Source organism: Oncorhynchus keta, chromosome 26 (genome assembly GCF_023373465.1).
Source record: "Oncorhynchus keta strain PuntledgeMale-10-30-2019 chromosome 26, Oket_V2, whole genome shotgun sequence".
NCBI classification, from domain to species: domain Eukaryota; kingdom Metazoa; phylum Chordata; class Actinopteri; order Salmoniformes; family Salmonidae; genus Oncorhynchus; species Oncorhynchus keta.
Genome location: NC_068446.1, coordinates 15,070,712 through 15,093,327, shown reverse-complemented (window position 1 = coordinate 15,093,327; position 22,616 = coordinate 15,070,712). Strand labels below are relative to the sequence as shown.

General features: G+C 43.6%; 1 protein-coding gene across 2 annotated transcripts in view; it reads right to left on the bottom strand.

Annotated features, from left to right (window-relative positions):
- Positions 1-17: 17 nt before the first annotated feature.
- Positions 18-22,616, bottom strand: part of LOC118358989 (divergent protein kinase domain 1A-like) — a 32,851-nt gene continuing 10,252 nt past the window's right edge. The window contains exons 3-8 of one of the 2 annotated variants that reach the window (XM_035737082.2): positions 14,336-14,470; positions 14,017-14,124; positions 10,631-10,807; positions 10,097-10,312; positions 9,281-9,893; positions 18-1,468 (exon numbers count right to left, since the gene is read on the bottom strand). In XM_035737082.2, the coding sequence (XP_035592975.1) occupies positions 9,297-9,893; positions 10,097-10,312; positions 10,631-10,807; positions 14,017-14,124; positions 14,336-14,470 (1,233 nt within the window). In that variant the 3' untranslated portion in view covers positions 18-1,468; positions 9,281-9,296. Of the gene's footprint in view, positions 1,469-8,454; positions 9,894-10,096; positions 10,313-10,630; positions 10,808-14,016; positions 14,125-14,335; positions 14,471-22,616 lie in introns of those variants that run through there. The other variant, XM_035737081.2, reaches the window with a different exon arrangement.

Sequence of the window (22,616 nt, the reverse complement as noted above, 5' to 3'; positions counted from 1 at the left end):
TGCAGCCTCTATGTTATTTGTGCATGTTTATTTATAGACGCTTCGATGAAAGTATAAAAATGACTGTTTAGTGGTTGAGATTGTATAGTATATATATATATATATATATATGGGGTTCTCAAGCTTCTTTTTTAGGCCGGAGACCCCTTTTGTGATAGCAAATTCATTAGAGATCCCTTAAATCAGAATGTGGATGGCCGAACGAACCAAGTCTAGGTCATTGAGAAGGAACATTTTAAAGGGCATCTCTTGGCATCTGAGAATATTGCTGTTTTAAAGCAAATACATTACAATTCTACACTTTGTCATGGTGCAGTTTAAAAAATAATTTGGCTATTATCCAGCAATTATGCCATGAACTTTGTCGTTTAAGTTGTATTGAAATCTGGACCTACTTATCTACATTGACAATCTATTAGAGTGAACGCTCTAACAATGGCAATGCAAGACCTCAACGGTCCAATGCAGGCGTGTTCATTCTAGCCAATGAGAGGGCAGATGCGTGTGACAGGCGCAACTTATGGAATGCCGTTTGGGTCATATAGCATGTATTAATTTAGTGCCTGCACCTACGTAGGATTTATCAAAAATATTGCGTTTTGACCATGTGCTTTTTGGCCCAAACGGTGTTCCATACGCCGTCCTCTGGTTCTCCAGACCTCTCTGTCTCGGATTTCAATACCCCTGCCATAGACAATGAACATGTGTTCATAACCCTGGGCCTACTGGTTTAGGAATTAAATCATATATTGGTTAATATTAACCTCATCAGATCTAAAGGGTCTCTGGGGGCTTTGCAATGAATCAATCAATCAAATTTGATTTATATAGCCCTTCGTACATCAGCTGATATCTCAAAGTGCTGTACAGAAGCCCAGCCTAAAACCCCAAACGGCAAGCAATGCAGGTGTAGAAGCACGGTGGCTAGGAAAAACTCCCTAGAAAGGTCAAAACCTAGGAAGAAACCTAGAGAGGAACCAGGCTGTGGCCAGTCCTCTTCTGGCTGTGCCGGCCGGGTGGAGATTATAACAGAACATGGCCAAGATGTTCAAATGTTCATAAATGACCAGCATGGTCGAATAATAACAAGGCAGAACAGTTGAAACTGGAGCAGCAGCACAGTCAGGTGGACTGGGGACAGCAAGGAGTCATGTCAGGTCGTCCTGGGGCACGGTCCTTGGGCTCAGGTCCTCCGGGAGAGAGAAAAAAAGAGAATTAGAGAGAGCATATGTGGGGTGGCCAGTCCTCTTCTGGCTGTGCCGGGTGGAGATTATAACAGAACATGGCCAAGATGTTCAAATGTTCATGAAACTGGAGCAGCAGCATGGCCAGGTGGACTGGGGACAGCAAGGAGTCATCATGTCAGGTAGTCCTGGGGCATGGTCCTAGGGCTCAGGTCAGTTGAAACTGGAGCAGCAGCATGGCCAGGTGGACTGGGGACAGCAAGGAGCCATCATGTCAGGTAGTCCTGGGGCATGGAGAAAGAGATTTGATTTATATTGAAGGCGAATGTAGCCATTTTTATCTCACTGTCACATCATTTGTGTAACCTTACTGTGATTGTTTTCAGTCAAAAAGAAACAAAAATAGCTTCTTGGCTGCTAATTCTCAAGCTAAAAATGTTGCTAGGATGGTCTGGGAGTGGGGAGGGGAAAACGAGCTGTTATTGGTCTATTTGAACTAATCCATTGTCAGTGCTTTACTTGGACTGAAATAGGCTCCAGTACTCATTTTAAGTGGCATTCTCCCAACCAGCTTCATTGGGTAGTCACCTGGAATGCATTTAAATTAACAGGTGTGCCTTGTTAATTTGGAATTACTTTCCTTCTTGAGCCAATCAATTGTGTTGTGACAAGATAGGGGTGGTATACAGAAGATAGCCCTATTTGGTAAAAGTCCATATTATGACAAGAACAGCTCAAATAAGCAAAGAGAAGCAACACTCCATCATTACATTAAGACATTAATTAATTAGACAGGACAATGACCCAAAACACACCTTCAGGATGTGTAATGGCTATCTGACCAAGAAGGAGTGTTATTGAGTGCTGCCTCAGATGACCTGGCTTCCACAATCACCCAACCTCAACCCAATTGAAATGGTTTGGGATGAGTTGGACCACAGAGTGAAGGAAAAGCAGCCAACAAGTGCTCAGCATATGTGCACTCCTTCAAGGTTGTTGGAAAAGCATTCCTCATGAAGCTGGTCGAGAGAATGCCAAGAGTGTGCAAAGCTGCCATCAAGGCAAAAGGGTGGCTACTTTGAAGGATCTCAAATATATTTAGATTTGTTTGACACTTTTTTTTTGGTTACTAAAGGATTCCATGTGTGTTATTTAATAGTACAGTGTAGAAAATAGTAAAATAAAGAAAAACCTTTGAATGAGTAGGTGTGTCAACCTTTGAACGGTAGTGTATAACACACAGGATAATCACATTTGACTGCACTGGGTCTTTAATGTGCACATTTATCATGCCTTTGGGTTCTAGAAAATATGATGGTCAAATTTTGAATTTTGACAAACTTCCATAAATGTTAAACGTCAATGCTGATGTAAATAAAGATGCTGAGGGATAAGTTGACAATGACATTCTTTTCTAGAAATGTACAGTAAATCTAATAAAATCTAATCTAAACATTACACACATGAAGAGAAAATGCTAAAATTACCCCCTCCCCCTCGATTGTAAAGAATTGTTTATACCTGACAATCACAGTTTAATTAACCAACTGTATTGAGATCAAATGTTCCATTGATGAGAAAATGAGCAGAATGTCGGTCAAAATCTCTCGCTCCATCTTCTCACTCTGCCGGCCACTGGGCTTCCTCTCTTCACCATATTTGGTGGAGAGTGGAAAGGTCAACCGGATGCTTCAGATTTTTACATCCGGTGAAACATCTTGCTCATCATTTTATCTGTTCTGGTAACATTGTTCAACAAATTGGGAGTTGAAAAGGGGTGTGGTTAAAATTGAGGCGGGACAGGGAGCGAGCCTGTTACAACTGCTTAGACTACCACAGCCCTAATACCCGTAAAACCCAGCAGTCAAACAGGGAAATGGTTCCAATTACTCCCGAATCGAGACAAAGGTAAGAATCTCTGGATTAACCATTTAATGTTACCTAAATGTAGTAATTCATAAATTAGCTACATTTCTTTAAATTGACAACACTGAACTGTGTTGTGCAAGTTTTTATTGAGACCACCTGTTTGCAAAGGTGTCAGCTAGAGATGTTCAGGAGCTTGCAGGGATTTGTAGTTTTGCATGATTAACTAGTAATGGTGCCGACAGAGGGGGCTGCCTCACTTCTAGTCCATAGGAAACTTTGCAGTATTTTGTTTTTTATGTATTATTTCTTACCTTGTTAGCCAAAAAAATCTCAAGTGTTTTAACATACAGCCGGGAAGAACTATTGGATATCAGCGAGATGTCAATTTACCAGCACTACGATCAGAAATACACCTTTCCCGATGCGGATCCTTTCGCCGACCCACCCAGGGTATTTGAACTGATTCCAGAGGCTGACCCAAAACAACGCCACTGGAGAAGAGGCAAGGCAGATGGAGTGGTCTTCTGGTCAGACTTCGGAGGTGCACACACCACCCACAGCTTCCGAGTATATTACTTGCTAATGTCCAGTCTCTAGATAAGAAGGTAGACAAAATTAGGGCAAGGGTTGCTTTCCAGAGAGACATCAGGGATTGTAACATACTCTGTTTAACTGAAAATGTGTCTCTTGGGATATGCTGTTGGAGTCGGTACAGCAACCTAGAAGAAAAAGGGCAGGGGTGTATGTTACATGATTAACATCTCATGGTGTAATCATAACAACATACAGGAACTCAAGTCCTTTTGTTCTCCTGACCTAGAATTCCTCACAATCAAATGCCAACCGTATTATCTCCCAAGAGAATCCTCGGTCACAGCCGTGTATATCCCCCTCAAGTCGATACCACGACGGCCCTCAAGGAACTTTACTGGACTTTATGCAAACTGGAAACCATATATCTTGAGGCTGCAGTTATTGTAGCTGGGGATTTTAACAAAGCAAATGTGAGAACAAGGCTACCTAAATTTTATTAGTATATTGACTGTAGCACTCGCACTGGAAAGACACTGGATCACTACTACTCTAACTTCTGCAATGCATACATCGCCCTCCATTCGGCAAATCTGACCACGACTCCAATTTGCTCCTCCCTTTCTATAGGCAGAAACTCAAACAGGATTTCCCCTTGCTAAGGGCTATTCAACGCTGGTCTGACCAATTGGAATCCACGCCTTAAGATTGTTTTGATCACACAGACTGGGACATGTTCCAGGTAGCTTCAGAGAATAATATCGACGTATACGCTGATTTAGTGAGTGAGTTTTTCAGGAAGTGTATTGGAGATGTTGTACCTACTGTAACTATTAAAACCTACCCTAACCAGAAAAAAGTGGAAAGATGGTGGCATTCGCGCAAAACTGAAAGAGCGAACCACCCCATTTAACCATGGAAAGGTGACAGGGAATATGGCTGAATACAAACAGTGTAGTTATCTCCTCCGCAAGGCAATCAAACAAGCGAAATGTCAGTATAGAGACAAAGTGGAGTCGCAATTCTACGGCTCAGACATGAGACGTATGTGGCTGGGTCTACAGACAATCACAGACTACAAAAGGAAAACCAGCCACGTCATAGACACCGACATCTTGCTTCTAGACAAACTAAACACCTTCTTTGCCCGCTTTGAGGATAATACAGTGCCACCGACGCGGCCCACTATCAAGGACTGTGGAATCTCCTTCTCCGTGGCCAACGTGACTAAGACATTTAAACGCGTTAACCTTCACAAGGCTGCCGGCCGAGACTGCATCACTAGCCGTGTCCTTAGAGCATGCACAGACCAGCTAATTGGTGTGTTTATGGACATATTCAATCTCTCCCTATCCCAGTCTGCTGTCCCCACATGCTTCAAGATGGCTTGTGCGGACACTCCCTTCTGTCATCATGAAGTGCTTTGAGAGTCAAGGATCATATCACCTGCACCTTACCTGTCACCCTAGACCAAGGGGGGGAGTACAGCCTGCAATCCATATCCGGCACGCCGGGCACTTCAATCCAGCCCACGAGACATATTATATATATATTTTTTATGAAATGATAGATCTTTTTTTATTGATGTCTCGATTTTTTTTTTTTCTCCCCAATTTCATGGTGTCCAATTGATAGTTACAGTCTTGTCCCATGGCTGCAACTCCCATACCGACTCGGGAGAGACGAAGGTCGAGAGCCGTGCGTCCTCAAACATGACCCAGCCAAGCCACACTGCTTCTTGACACAATGCCGGCCTAAGCCGGAAGCCAACCACACCAATGTGTCAGAGGAAACACAGAGGAAACATATTTCTCCCGTGTCAGCATGCATGCGCCCGGCCCGCCACATGAGTCACTATAGCACGATGGGACAAGGAAATCTCGGCCTGCCAAACCCTCCCCTAACCTGGACGATGCTGGGCCAATTGTGCGCCACCTCATGGGTCCCCCAGTCACGGCCATCTGGGACTGTCTGTAGTGACACCTCAAGCACCGTTGACCGCTTTGCCACTTGGGAGGCCACCGCTAATTTAAAAAAATATATATATTTTTTGTGTTTAAACAAAAAAAAAGTAGCCCCTTTTCTCCCCAATTGTTAGTAGTTACTATCTTTTCTCATCGCTACAACTCCCGTACGGGCACGGGAGAGACGAAGGTCGAAAGCCATGCGTCCTCCGAAACACAACCCAACCTAGCCGCACTGCTTCTAAAGACAGCGCGCATCCAACCCGGAAGCCAGCCGCACCAATGTGTCGAAGGAAACACTGTGCACCTGGTGACCTGGTTAGCGTGCACTGCGTCCGGCCTGCTACAGGAGTCGCTAGTGCACGATGAGACAAGGATATCCCTACCGGCCAAACCCTCCCTAACCCGGACGACGCTAGGCCAATTGTGCGTCGCCCCATGGACCTCCCGGTCGCGGCCGGCTGCGACAGAGCCTGGGCGCGAACCCAGAGTCTCTGGTGGCACAGCTAGCACTGCGATGGCTAATTGATTTGAACAAACAATTGGTCCCCCCAAAAATGCGGCCCTCCGTTGAATTTCAAAATCCCGATGTGGCCCTCGAGCCAAAAAGTCGGCCCACCCCTGCCCTAGACCCACTTCCATTTGTTTACCGCCCCAATAGGTCCACAGACGACGCAATCGCCATCACACTGCCCACTGCTCTATCCCATCTGGACAAGAGGAATACCTATGTAAGAATGCTGTTCATTGTCTAGAGCTCAGCATTCAACACCATAGTACCCTCCAAGCTCATCATTAAGCTTGAGGCCCTGAGTCTCAACCCTGCCCTGTGCAATTGGGTCCTGGACTTCCTGACGGGTGGTGAAGATAGGAAATAACACCTCCACTTCGCTGATCCCCCACAAGGGTGCGTGCTCAACACATCACCGGGGGCAAACTACCTGCCCTCCAGGACACCTACAGCACCCGATGTCACAGGATGGCCAAAAAGATCAAAGGACAACAACCACCCGAGCCACTGCCTGTTCACCCCGCTATCATCCAGAAGGCGAGGTCAGTACGGGTGCATCAAAGCTGGGACCGAGAGACTGAAAACAGCTTCTATATCAAGGCCATCAGACTGTTAAACAGCCATCACTAACATAGAGAAGCTGCTGCCTACATACAGGCTTGAAATCATTGTCCACTTTAATAAATGGACCACTAGTAAGTTTAATAATGCCATTTTAATAACGTTTACATAATCTTGCATAACTCATCTCATATGTATATACTGTATTTTATACCATTTATTGCATCTTGCCTATGCCACTCCATGATTGCACCATATATGTATATGTATATATTCTTATTCAATTCCTTTACTTAGATTTGTATGTATTAGGTAGTTGTTGTTGAATTGTTAGATTACATGTTATATATTGCTGTACTGCCGGAACTAGAAGCACAAGCATTTCGCTACACTCAAAATAACATCTGCTAACCATGTGCATGTGACCAATAAAATTTGATGTCTACATTGTTGCTAATTAGCGTTTTAGAATCTGAAAGGGAAGAGAAAGGGGGATACCTAGTCAGTTGTACAACTGAATGCCTTCAACTGAAATGTCTCTTCCACATTTAACCCAACCCCTCTGAATCAGAGAGGTGCGGGGGGCTGCCATAAACGACATCCATGTGTTCGACGCCCGGGGTACAGTGGGTTAACTGTCTTGCTCAGGGGCAGAATGACAGATTTTTACCTTGCCAGCTTGGGTATTTTATCCAGCAACCTTCCAGTTACTGCTGCCCCAGGTAGCCTAGTGTAAATACAGCCGAATATATTGATAAATTGATATTGGACTGCGTCCTACCTGACAGGTCGCTCCTACCAGGTGGCGTGGCGAGAATCTGTCTCCTCACCACGCGCTCTCACCACTGGTGTCCCCCAGGGCTCTGTTCTAGGTCCTCTCGCTATACACCAAGTCACTTGGCTCTGTCATAACCTCACATGGTCTCTCCTATCATTGCTATGCAGACGACACACAATTAATCTTCTCCTTTCCCCCTTCTGATGACCAGGTGGCGAATCGCATCTCTGCATGTCTGGCAGACATATCAGTGTGGATGACGGATCACCACCTCAAGCTGAACCTCGGCAAGACGGAGCTGCTCTTCCTCCCGGGGAAGGACTGCCCGTTCCATGATCTAGACCATCACGGTTGACAACTCCATTGTGTCCTCCTCCCAGAGCGCTAAGAACCTTGGCGTGATCCTGGACAACACCCTGTCGTTCTCAACTAAGATCAAGGCGGTGGCCCGTTCCTGTAGGTTCATGCTCTACAACATCCGCAGAGTACGACCCTGCCTCACACAGGAAGCGGCGCAGGTCCTAATGGCACTTGTCATCTCCCGTCTGGATTACTGCAACTCAAAGCTGTTGGCTGGGCTCCCTGCCTGTGCCATTAAACCCCTACAACTCATCCAGAACGCTGCTGCCTAGCCCGTCTGGTGTTCAACCTTCCCAAATGTTCTCTCACGTCACCCCGCTCCTCCGCTCTCTCCACTGGCTTCCAGTTGAAGCTCGCATCCGCTACAAGACCATGGTGCTTGCCTACGGAGCTGTGAGGGGAATCCCTAGTACCTCCAGGCTCTGATCAGGCCCTACACCCAAACAAGGGCACTGCGTTCATCCACCTCTGGCCTGCTCGCCTCCCTACCACTGAGGAAGTACAGTTCCCGCTCAGCCCAGTCAAAACTGTTGCGCTGCTCTGGCTCCCCAATGGTGAAACACATCTCCCTCACGACGCCAGGACAGATGTCTAGTCAATCACCACCTTCCGGAGACACCTGAAACCCCACCTCTTTAAGGAATACCTAGGATAGGATAAAGTAATCCTTCTCACCCCCCCCCCTTAAAAGATTTAGATGCACTATTGTAAAGTGGCTGTTCCACTGGCTGTCATAAGGTGAATGCACCAATTTGTAAGTCGCTCTGGATAAGAGTGTCTGCTAAATGACTTAAATGTAAATGTAAATAAATGTCACCTTGTTCGAGAGAGATTTATATGGTTATCACGAAACGCAGCCCTTATTTTGAAGTGTTTCTGAAATCCCCTATAGGAAAAATGAGTGATGTCAAAACAATTGGAACCATTTCTGTTTGACCGCAAGGATTTATGGGTATTATGACACCTCCATTGTGGAGCTCTGTTAGATGGGACTTGGTGAAAATCGCCAAATTAAAATAAATGTTCTATCACATAGATAATATTATTTTTGGGATGCTCAACTGATTCTGAGTTCAGAAATATAAAGTTAATATGTGAAAACTATTTCTAGATGAGTACTTGCACATTTTCCAAACTCTCTCATTTGTTTAAATCATTTGCGCTACTTGCACTTTGAACTCCACAAGTCCACAAAGTAGGGGGAGGTTCTAAGGGTTATACTAGATGGTGAGAGACAGAATTTCCAATTAAAACCAGCGGTTGTGTCATCCACTCCTGCCATAGACTCACAGTCAAGTCCAGTTCTGAGGTATTGTGAAACCAGACTGTTTGACAGAGAGGCAGCGGTAGTGCTCATATGTGTACTGATTCTCCACCCTTTTCCAAATTGTGTATTTAACCACTCTCCGTACTGGATTTACAATGACGAAAACTTGTTTCCAACCAATGCTTTCAAATACATGACCGGGAGTGTTCTAGTGCACACTTTGGGAGAAGGGTGGAAAGTTGGGATGTACAGTACCTATATTTTCGCCTCATTAGGAGTCCTTGGTGTGCGATATTTTCTTCCACAACAAGGTCTTCAGGTTGTTCAGTATAAGCGAGTGTTCCATCTCCATTTGCTCCGCCGAGCCCTTCAACGCTATACAAGCATACAGCTGTTTCTCCAGCTCATCCTGAATGTCAGACGGCGCCCCACGCAGGAGATATTCCTTCAGCGAGCTGCACGCCTTGGCCAGGTTGGGCCGTGTCACCTCTGGCGTACACCGGTGCTTGGTGAGGTCACAGGAAGTGCGACAGTCGGTCCCGTACAGACAGTCCTCGTCCACGTTGCACCGCCGCTCCCTCATGGCTTCCTGGAAAGTGGCCTCGGGGACGATGTGACGAGCGTCCATCACCTTCAGGTCGTGGCGGTCGTTGTAGCCAAAGTCGGCTGCACTCACGTCACACATGAGGAAGGAGCCAAAGGTGCCGTGGAAGACATCCTCTACAAGCTCCAAGAGGCCAATGGAGATCTTGGCCTTGCGGGGCCAGGAGGGCGTGAACCACTGGTCCATGCTGCGTCGTAACCCCGCGGGTATCCACAGCTCCACTACCCATGGCAGGCTGATGCCGTACAGGGGAGCGTAGGGCACCTTCTCCATCACATACAGGTACAGAGAAAGAGGGGTAGAGAGACGGGGGTTAAGAAGGAGGGAGAGAGCTGTGATGACTTTCATCGCATAAATAAGCTCATGATTGGAATCCATTTGTTAGTGTTCATTTTTGTGTTGTTTGAGAACATTTTTATCCCAAAAACGTTATTAGAATCCATAAATGGGTGTTCCTATTGGATTACCTTCTCCATCACGTACAGGTCCCCACAGAAGCCCAGGAGCCTGGGGGCATGCTCCCTGTCCTGCAGGACCACCGCTAGAAGGAACTCATTGAGCTGGAGCAGGGCCCACATGGAACGGGCCTCGGGTAGGGAGATGAGGCCGTCTTTGTTGTAGTCGGCCACGAAAAGAACCAGGCTCACCAGGTCTTGAAGGTTGGCCTGTTCACCCACCTTGGTCTGGAGAGGAAGAGGAATAAGGGTAAGAGATACCTTCATAACAGAACTGCATTAATGAACACACTAGACACTTAAGTCATAACACACGTACAAAGGTTGCAATAAGTTACATGAATGTGAATACTTTGACGTAACGAAAGTATCAACTTGCGGCTATGAAGCCCTGATTATGAAGGCAGTATGTACGAATTATGAATGTGTTATGAAGTCCCTATGTTACTAGCCTTCAAATAAGGGTTGCCGACATGAAACCATTTATAAAGTGTAAAAGCAGGAAGGCTAATGAATCACACTGGGATGAGATGACAGTGCTCTGACCTTGAGGTGGCTGAGGAGTATCGCTTTGAACTTCTCCACAGAGGTTCCCTTGGTGGGCTTGTTGAAGCGCGAAGCCTCCTTCCTGTGCTCCATCTCAGCTCCCGGGTCATAACGAGGAACCTCCTCCATCTGGCACTTAACCACCCCCTCCAGGTCCCCCCAGCCACCAGAGTACACCTGAGAGACACGCACACAGAGCCACAACACGCTGGTGTTTGTTATCAGACACAGAGTCACTCTGGGTGGATAGCAAGGAAGATGCAGAACTTCTCATGGAGCACCGTGTTAGTGCTGGTTTTCTTTAAATTATAGTAATGGGAGATTACACGCACCTGTGTGCTAAAATAAGCTTGATTGCAATGAAAATCCCACAAGCATAAATCTGTGATTTAGCTGATCTTACTTTGATGGCAGACAGCTGCAACTCTCATTGTCTAGATTCTTTATTCCCGCCCCCAATTAAATAACAACCTATCAGGACCATCTGAAACCGTAAGGCTGATGAATATAAAATACTTATTATAAGAATATAGGAGTTGTAGGCCTATACTTCATTCAAACCTATCATCTTAAATTGCAAAATAGTATATGTGTGCCATTTTAAATAACTTTATCAGACTACATAGGTGAATGCACCAATTTGTAAGTCGCTCTGGATAAGAGCGTCTGCTAAATGACTTAAATGTAAATGTAAATGTACATTTTAATTTGATAAAAGTTCTAGATTTTATAACCCATCACGACTGACTTGATTTTGTTACACAAATATGGACAGTGCAGGGATATTTCTGACCCATGGTCTTGATAAGAAATAACTATATTTTTGAAAGACAAATCGTAATGAATGGATTACATATATTGGAAACATAAAATGTGTAGGATTGTCACAGTAAGGGCTTCCCGAGTGGCGCAGCAGTCTAAGGCACTGCTGTGGCAAGATAAACAAGGAAATCCTTTATTTCAATTGTAATTAATGATTGTCAAACTGTTTAAAAAATGTCCCACAATTCAATCATGATTTACTTCCATATATCCAATTTGTAGCCTACAGTTAAGGAATATTTGCTTTTCCTCTCGAACAGAAATGGCCATATTTTATGAAGACAAGTAAAATCATTAATAGATTTCATAAATTGGAAATGAAAGATGTATCCTGCACCATGATTTTTCCATCCATAAAATGCGTAGGGGAGGCTATATTGCCATAGTAGATTTCCCATGGTAAACAAGGAAATGAAATACTTTTTCAGTTGTAAGGAATGATTATCAAATAGATAAATCAACTTTAGGATTAAATTGTTACGATGATAATACCCACCAGAGGGCGAAATCATCTTGAAAATGTTTTGGTTGCATTCAGGACTAAACACAGCGAAATAGAGGACTGATTTTTGTATCTGTAGCATTTGTCATACCCTGATCTGTTTCACCTGTCTTTGTGCTTGTCTCCACCCCCCTCCAGGTGTCACCCATCTTCCCCAGGGTATTTAGAGTTGTGTTCTCCGCTTGTCTGTTGCCAGTTCGTCTTGTCAAGCCTACCAGCGGTTTCCCCCATTCTCCTGTTTTTCTCTAGTTCCAGTTTTGACCATTCTGCCTGCCCTGACCCTGATCCTGCCTGCCGTTCTGTACCTTGTGACACCGCCTTGGATTACTGAACTCTGCCTAGCCTAAGCCTGCCTAACGTTCTGTATCTTTTGGACTCTGTTCTGGATTACTGACCTGTGCCTGCCCTTGACCTGTCGTTTGCCTGCACCCCTGTTATTGTACAAACTTTTGTTACCTCGAAACGGTCTGCCTCTGGGTCTTCTCCTGAGCCGTGATACCATTTTAGCGTCTGTGACAGCATGTGCACTGCCAGAGGCATTCTTCATTTTGAAGTAGTCCATTTTTTTCCTAAATGATTGGCTCATCCCTCCTGTTGTACCGGTTGGAAGTTGGAAGTCCCACCCAGTTGACTACATTAAAATGGTAGATACCCTCAATGGCGCTGCCCATGCTAATACGACCTTTAGGCCACTTGAGGCCTCTATTATTCTCTATGGGACTAAAAGATAACACCGACATCCGCGTTGTGGAGCGGTAAATCGGTGGCCAATGATGTTTGCAATTGAGATCAGCTGTGTGGGTGATTTTTAACCTCGACGGGATCGGTGTCTCTATACCGGGATGGTTGTGCTAACGTGCACTAATGTGAATAGAATGATGTTGTTCCAGCCAACTTTCCAGGAAACAGACATGTATTATATGGCCAGAAAGCTTAAATTTGTGTTCATCTAACTGAAGGGTCCAAGTAGCTATTACAGTGAAAAATACAATGCTATTGTTTGAGAGTGCACAACAACAAACTTTTATCACGGCAACTGGTTTGATACATTCACCTCTGAAGGTAAATAATGCACTTACATTCAGTAATCTTGCTCTGATTTGTCATCCTGAGGGTCCCAGAGATAAAATGTAGCATAGTTTCGTTCGATTTTTGTAATCAAATCGAGGAACCTGGTTCTACAGTTTGAACCACTGCTGTATCTGGCCCCACTCCCACGGCCATCTAGATGTATGAAGGTTACTGTCTTTTCTGTAGGGAAGCTAATTATCCATAATTTATGACATTCCTGAGAGTGTGTAAACTTACATTTTTTATTACCATATAATTGTATGTTCTCTATAGTTATGTACTTGAAAATTTGGCACATTTGGGCAGACATACAAAATTTTGCGCAGTAACGCAATGCTTCATTGGATCAGTATGAAATGTTGCACATACTCTGCTGCAATCTTGTGGCCAAACTCTAAATTGCGCCCAAACTCCAATGTGATTTAATGGCTTTTCTCTTGTATTTCAAAGAGGATAATAAAAAAAATGAAAACAAATGTTGTTTGGATTATCTTTTACCAGATCTAATGTCTTATTCTCCTACATTAATTTCACATTTCCACAAACTTCAAAGTGTTTCCTTTTCAAATGGTATCAATAATATGTATATCCTTGCTTCAGGTCCTGAGCTACAGGCAGTTAGATTTGGGTATGTCATTTTAGGTGAAAAAAAAAAAGGGTCTGATCCTTGATGACAGATCAGCTGGCGATAATCTGCTGACCATAGATGGTTGCAATTGGCCCTGTAGTGCTAAACACTAGGGGTGAATCTTAAAGGTAATTTATTGATTCCTCGTGTCCTCTCTCCTCACCACCTCCCCAATGTCAGAAAGAAGTGAGGAGATGCATGTGGATTGGGAGGAGAAGATCCTTGGATTCTCTCCTTCCCTCTCATTTGGGAAAGGAGGCGAGGAGAGAGGACGTGATGAATCACAGAAAGACGTTTGAGATTTACCATAGAAATAATATCAGCTAGTGCCGGAACAGACAAAGGATCAGAGGCAGATCTGACCTGGTTGTTAGGCTTGGATGAGAGACACTTCCCCAGGTACAGCGTGTCTTTCTCACACAGGCTGGTGCAGGCCGAGCCGTCAATCAATCCTTTCCTGTACTTGTCACACTGAAATAGATAGATATGGCGTGGGTTTGAATACTGTAACTAACTAATAGACACACAGAAAGTGTTTTGTTTTGTATAGTAACTTGCAGGATGGTTTCAACACAATATAGAGCTGACAATGGAATATTGTATTTGAAGGATGAGTCTTTTTTTTAACCAGTAGGTGGCTCTATCATTTTACTAATTTCATATAAGGAAATAGAGAACTTACTATGGCATTCTTGCATGCTTGTCCACGGCACAGCTCTGAGTAGGATGAGTACTCCACATACACCACCCAGCTACCCACAAACACTGCCAGCCACGAGAAGAACATATACTTCATGTGCAGGTAAGAGAATCGGGCCTGGGGGGGGAGAAAGGAGAGAGAAGGGGAAGAGAGAGCTGTGATGACCTTCATCACATAATAATTACATTACATTTACATTTACATTTAAGTCATTTAGCAGACGCTCTTATCCAGAGCGACTTACAAATTGGTGCATTCACCTTATGACATCCAGTGGAACAGCCACTTTACAATAGTGCATCTAAATCTTTTAAGGGGGTGAGAAGGATTACTTTATCCTATCCTAGGTATTCCTTAAAGAGGTGGGGTTTCAGGTGTCTCCGGAAGGTGGTGATTGACTCCGCTGTCCTGGCGTCGTGAGGGAGTGTGTTCCACCATTGGGGAGCCAGAGCAGCGAACAGTTTTGACTGGGCTGAGCGGGAACTGTACTTCCTCAGTGGTAGGGAGGCGAGCAGGCCAGAGGTGGATGAACGCAGTGCCCTTGTTTGGGTGTAGGGCCTGATCAGAGCCTGGAGGTACTGAGGTGCCGTTCCCCTCACAGTAGGCAAGCACCATGGTCTTGTAGCGGATGCGAGCTTCAACTGGAAGCCAGTGGAGAGAGCGGAGGAGCGGGGTGACGTGAGAGAACTTGGGAAGGTTGAACACCAGACGGGCTGCGGCGTTCTGGATGAGTTGTAGGGGTTTAATGGCACAGGCAGGGAGCCCAGCCAACAGCGAGTTGCAGTAATCCAGACGGGAGATGACAAGTGCCTGGATTAGGACCTGCGCTGCTTCCTGTGTGAGGCAGGCTCGTACTCTGCGGATGTTGTAGAGCATGAACCTACAGGAACGGGCCACCGCCTTGATGTTAGTTGAGAACGACAGGGTGTTGTCCAGGATCACGCCAAGGTTCTTAGCGCTCTGGGAGGAGGACACAATGGAGTTGTCAACCGTGATGGCGAGATCATGGAACGGGCAGTCCTTCCCCGGGAGGAAGAGCAGCTCCGTCTTGCCGAGGTTCAGCTTGAGGTGGTGATCCGTCATCCACACTGATATGTCTGCCAGACATGCAGAGATGCGATTCGCCACCTGGTCATCAGAAGGGGGAAAGTAAATAATAAGATCATGATCTGAATACATTCCTATTTGAAGTTCGGGTGGTTATCTTATGATAATACAACTGAACATGACCCAGATACAGTAAGACTGAAGACACACGTTAACAGCATCTAGATCAGGGGTGCTCACACTTTTGGGCTCGGTGGGACAAAATATAATCTGAGTGATGGCCTTCGTACTGAACAAATAGACATTATTTATTTAGAAATATAAAAGGTAAACAATAGGCGCTGTTGAAACAATAGCTTTATTTCAAAGTAATCATAAAATTACGCTTCAAACATTAATAAAATCATAGCCATATATATATAACTTGACACCGAACAACACATTTTGATTACCTGTATTAAAATATGTATTACATTTTACCATTCTAGTATAGAACCTGCAACCAATCTTCTATGTTCATAAGGCTAATAAGGACTGTTAAGGACTGTTTAATGGTCATCAGTACCCTACCATGAACCATAGCCAGTGTTACCAGATGGCTACCACCCGGTACTCTACCCTACACCCTAGAGACTGTTGCCCTATGTACAGTTGAAGTCGGAAGTTTACATACACTTAGGTTGGAGTCATTACAACTCGTTATTCAACCACTCCACAAATTTCTTGTTAACAAACTACAGTTTTGGCAGGTCATTCAGGACATCTACTTTCTGCATGACACAAGTAATTTTGCCAACAATTGTTTACAGACAAATTATTTCATTTATAATTCACTGTATCACAATTCCAGTGGGTCAGAAGTTTACATACACTAAAGTTGACTCTGCCTTTAAACAGCTTGGAAAATTCCAGAAAATTATGTCATGGCTTTAGAAGCTTCTGATAGGCTAATTGACATCATTTGAGTCAACTGGAGGTGTACCTGTGGATGTATGTCAAGGCCTACCTTCAAACTCAGGGCCTATTTGCTTGACATCATGGGAAAATCAGAAGAAATCAGCCAAGAACTCAGAAAAAAAATTGTAGACCTCCACAAGGCTAAATCATCCTCGGGAGCAATTTCCAAATGCCTGAAGATACCATGTTTATCTGTACAAACAATAGCAGGCAAGTATAAACACCATGGGACCACGCAGTTGTCATACCGCTCAGGAAGGAGACGTGTTCTGTCTCCTAGAGATGAACATACTTTGGTGAGAAAAGTGCAAATCAATCCCAGAACAACAGCAAAGAACCTTGTAAAGATGCTGGAGGAAACAGGTACAACAGTATCTATATCCACATTGAAACGAGTCCTCTATCGACATAACCTGAAAGGCCGCTCAGCAAGGAAGAAGCCACAGTTCCAAAACCGCCATAAAAATGCCAGACTACGGTTTGCAACTGCACATGGGGACAAAGATCGTACACTTTGGAGAAATATCCTCTGGTCTGGTGAAACAAAAATAGAACTGTTTGGCCAGAATGACCATCGTTATGTTTGGAGGAAAAAGGGGGAGGCTTGCAAGTCAAAGAACACCATCCCAACCTTGAAGCATGCGGATGGCAGCATCATGTTGTGGGGGTGCTTTGCTGCAGGAGGGACAGGTGCACTTCACAAAATAGCATCATGAGGCATGTGGATATATTGAAGCAACATCTCAAGACATCAGTCAGGAAGTTAAAGCTTGGCCGCAAATGGGTCTTCCAAATGGTCAATGACCACAAGCATACTTCCAAAGTTGTGGCAAAATGGCGGAGGGAAGGTGTGTTTTTTGAGAGAGATGGAAGGAGATGGACCAAACTCATTAACCTGCATACTTTAGGGTTCTTATCTTTGCTGGTGTTTTCAGATCCAATGGGGAATCCACAGAATCCCTGTGGGATGCAGAAACTGGAAGATAACTTTTCAGTGCAACAATGTATCTGGAGAACTTCCACATTATTTTCAGGATTATCCTCTTCTGTAACCGAGACACCAGACAAGCTCGGCGGCAGAAAGACAAGCTAGCTGCAGTCAGGTTGGTGGACCGCCTTCCCCTGTAATTACAACCCTGGGCCCAATGTTACTGTTGATGAGCAGCTTATGCCATTTAGGGGCCTCTGCCCCTTCAGGCAGCACATACCATCTAAACCCGCAAAATATAGAATCAAGATCTGGACTGCCTGTGATGCTGTTTCACAATATGTGTGGATCTTGCAAGTGTATACGGGGAAGCCAGATAGAGGAGCCCCTGAGAAGAACCAAGGGATGCAGTTTGTCCTGGACGTAACACAGGGACTCCGTGGCCACAACATCACATGCGATAACTTTTTAAATTCGCACAAGCTGGGACAGGAGCTCCTCAAGAGGAAGCTGACGATAGTAGGAACAGTACAAAAAAACTAGCCAGAGCTCCTACCTCAGCTGTTGAATACACGGAACAGGCCTATCAATAAATCTAAGTTTGTGTTCACGGCCGACACGTCTCTAGTACCAGAAAAAAATGTGGTACTCATGAGTATGCTGCATAGGGATGGAAGAATCTGTGGCCAGGAACATCAAAACCAGAAATCACAATCGATTTCAATGCCACAAAAAGAGTGATGGACAATTTAGACAAGATAGTGAGTGACTGGCTACAGCTGCAAAATAAGAACCCTACGCTGGCCACTTGTGATACTCTTCAACATCTTGGACATCTCGGCATACAACGCGTTTGTCATCTGGATGGCGTTGAACCCAGATTAAAACAGAAGAAAGCTTCAGAGGAGACGGCTCTTTCTTGAGGAGCTCGTCAAGGCATTGGTAAGACCTCAATTCCAGAGGAGGCAACATATCCCAAGGACCCCAGCTTCTGCAGCCATCGTGAGGAGGATTCAGGAGGAGAATGCTGGTTCCCCATCAGAATCAACAATTACAGTACCGGAAGTTGCATGTGTGTGTGTCTGATTCTCCTACCCTGGCCTGCTGTAACTATATATATATATATATATATATATATATATATATATATATATTACTGTATATGAATGAGTGAGATGTACGGACATTGTATATACATTTTTATCGCTGTATTGTTTTAAAAACCCAATAATGCTGTGGGTCCATCAGACCCGCGAACATTGGGTGAATAACAAAAACATGAACACCACATAAGGGTTAATCCATTCTAAGACTGCATGATGCGACTCTAATGACGATTTGAAAAAAGTTCCATGAAAGGCATGAGCTCTGCTTTCTTTTTATGCAGGCTGCACACTTCATCAGTCTCTCATTCTCAATTTGACAAAAATGCCTCGAATTTCCAGGCGGCATCCCCCTTGTGTGGCCATAATGCCCCCTAAAAAATCCAGTGGTGGAAAAAGTACTGTCAGGCTTAACTGTCGTACTTAAGTCAAAGTAAAAAATACCTTAATAGAAAATGACTCTAGTAAAAGTAAAAGTCACCCAGTAAAATTATACTTGAGTAAAAGTCAAAGTATTTGGTTGAAAATATACTTAAGTATAAATCATTTCAAAGTCAAATGTATGGAGTAAAAATAGTAAAGTACAGATACCCCAAAATACTACTTAAGTAGTACTTTAAAGTATTTTACACCACTGAAAAAAATCCATGCCAGTGGCCATTGTGCTGTGGTAGAAATTCAACACCAGGGACACCTAAAGCCAATCTTAAAATGATTCCCTATTTATTATCAGCAAGTTGGAGAGGTTACAACAAACTCTGCACACCATACAGGTCCATCAGGAAAACTCTGCAGGTCCCTTGCAGTTGTTTTCTATACGGCTATACACAGACAAGTTTTATATTTGCATAATTTAACACAATTAATTCATCACTACCAGTGGCTCGCACATGTGACTGACCAATACCTCACAAGGCCTTCTCTCTCCCCAAGTTGAGACCTTGAAACTGAGGTACCTCGGTTGTTCCCATAGCAATATTCTGGGCTTACTGCCAAGTTGAGGATCAGTGATTGTTAGGATTCCTCCATACACAATCAGTCAGTCACCTGTATGAACCTATCTAATTAGTTATTAGAAAGTTGCATTGATTTGATACATAAACATAAAAATAGCATTGATTTGATACATAAACATACAATTTCCCTCACAGTGCCCTTGGGCTGAATATAATAATTATAATTATCTTCTCCCTGCTGCCAATCGCCTTGCTCTAAAGCACCTCTCACTCACATGGCTTTCTCAGATATCTCAATTCTTATTAGCTAATGCCGGTCACGTGATTGGGTCCTTCTCACAGGCATCTCAGCTCCAAAGTAGGCTACACACGAAGACAGAAACATCGGCTTCTTATCGAATTCCGTGGCTCATATTGAAGATGTTGGAACTGTCCACATTTACTTTTCGTCCGCCAACAAGATGAGTATGCCTAATAAACAGCAAAAACACTAGCATTTGTCAATATACTGTCCCCCATAGTACAAAACTGGACCTATTCTGTGCAAGAAAGAAATATTCCCCCAAAAAACACCAAAGAGACAGATGCAACAAAACAGAATAAACTATTAGGCTATTTCTCTACATTATGAGCACAGCAATGAGCTAACGGCAGTAGGCTATAAGTGTGAATGTTCCAAAATGCAATCAATTAGATGGAAAACACCATTCTCCAAAGTGACCACAAATGTGATTATGCATGTAATGCTTTATTATAAAGGACTAGGCTACATGAGGTGTGTGACTATACTAAAAAAGATATTCAAATAATACAAGCACTGTTTCTTGCCTTACTGCACATGCAGGAAATCATTCACAAGTGATAATGTCATTCATTAATACTAATATTGACACCCATCAGACTATTCTTCATTTAATCTTATCTTTTACACATTCTAAATAATATATGTGTGAAATGAGTTTTGATTTAGAATGGACCATTATCATTCACCTGCTCGGAACAGGGGCAGCCGGGGAAAAAAGACATGTCATCTATGCATTTAAATAGCGAATTGGAGGATGCTTTTCCCGTGGTTCATTTTCATGCCAGCCAGATAGGCTATACTTCTGTTGTAAAGCAAAGCAGTGTGCTTAATAGTGGGAAAGTTGAGGAATAAATATAGTAGGCCTAGCTGACGGGATCTTTAATAGACGCCATCACGCAATTGTATAGCCTATAGAAATGTTGCGCAACATGAGCTCATGAAGTGTTTAATTTGATTTTCGTTTACATTTGCATTGATGTCAGAGTGATTAGAGGGACAATAGAGTGATGAGGACCAGGCAGTTAGCAAGTTTGGTAGGCTACTAATGACCATCAGCAGCATCAGAACTTGGAGAAGCCAGGGACATTAAGCCAGGGACACCATGATTAAAAGGTCAGAGTGGAATTTGACTGCGGTCATGACTCGTGACCACCGGTGTAGAGGTAATATGGTCATGTAACAGCCCTGGCTCTGGCATATGCTTTCTCTCCTGCCATCTTGACATTCTTATAATCCAAATTTGTGCAGACTGATCAACACAATGTCAAGTTACATTTCTGAAGTCATCATCCACAAGTAAAAATTAGTCAGGTGGTAAAACAGGGTGCACCAGGGAAAAATCACAACTTTCTGTGTGCCAGCCTGGTCTCATACACTAGGCGTAACATAGTAAATGTAAATCCGAGACACTGAAATTAGTATCCTATGTTAGGTTTGGTATGGTTACTTAAGACAGAAGGTTACTCAAGGGTGGTTGGTCGGGGTGGAAGGATGGGCATTTTAGCTAATTACCAACTTTGCAACTACTTACTACTTTTTTGCTCCTTTGCAACTACTTAGCATGCTAGCTAACCCTTCCCCTAAACCTAACCTTAACCCTTTAACATTAACCCAAACTTTAACCCCTTCACCTAACCTTAACCCCTAGCCTAGCTAACATTAGTCACCTAACTAACATTAGCCTTAGCCACCTAGCTAGCGTTAGCCACAACAAATTGGAATGTGGTCCTTCTGTAGCTCAGTTGGTAGAGCATGGCGCTTGTAACGCCAGGGTAGTGGGTTCGATCCCTGGGACCACCCATACGTAGAATGTATGCACACATGACTGTAAGTCGCTTTGGATAAAAGCGTCTGCTAAATGGCATATATTGTAACATATCATGCATATTGGAAATTCACAACACATTGTACGAATTGAAATTTGTAAAATATCATACGAATTGCAATTTGTAACATCATATGAATTGTTATTTGTAACATAAGCAAAATGGATTATGGACATCCACAAATCGATACATATCATACGAAACATAACATATCACAATGGTATGTCTCAGCAGCGTGCAGTCAAAAGAAAATGTAATGCTTGCTTACATGGTTTACTACGTGATTAAATTAGTGTAACGGCGTTCTTCGTTTGTTGAAAGAGAGTCGGACCGAAATGCAGCGTGGTGGTTACTCATGTCTTTAACCTGTTACTCCTACCCCCTACTTTTTCGAACATTCTGTTAAAAATTGCGCAACATTTCAGCGCCCTGCTGCTCATGCCAGGAATATAGTATATGCATATGATTAGTATGTGTGGATAGAAAACACTCAGACGTTTATAAAACTGGTTAAATCACGGCTGTGACTATAACAGAACGTGCGTTTCATCGAAAAGCGCAGGAAAATCTGATCACTGAAAATGGAAATATATCCATCCGCCACTTCAACCCATTGATAAAGGCGAACCACAATAAATGGGGCTGAGGTTGCAATACCTACAGCTTCCACACAATGTCAACAGTCTTGTCATTTGCCTAGGCTTTGTTTCTTGGTCAAACGAAGAAGAGACAAGCCATTTCTTCAGGTCTCCGACCGGATATTTTGGTTGAGATTTACCCGGACATTATTTCCAGACGGACAGCTAAAGAATATACATCGCCTCGTGATCAATTTGATTGCTTATTAACGTGTACTAATACCTAAAGTTGCATTACAAAAGTATTTCGAAGTGTTTTGTGAAAGTTTATCGTCAACTTTTTTAATAAAAATGACGTTACGTTATAAGACGCTATTTTTTTCGTTTATCACACAGTCTTCATAGATCGATATCTAGGCTATATATGGACCGATTTAATCGAAAAAAAGACCCAATAGTGATTATGGGACATCTCGGAGTGCCAACAAAGAAGATGGTCAAAGGTAATGAATGTTTTATATTTTATTTGTGCGGTTTGTGTAGCGACGACTATGCTAATTATTT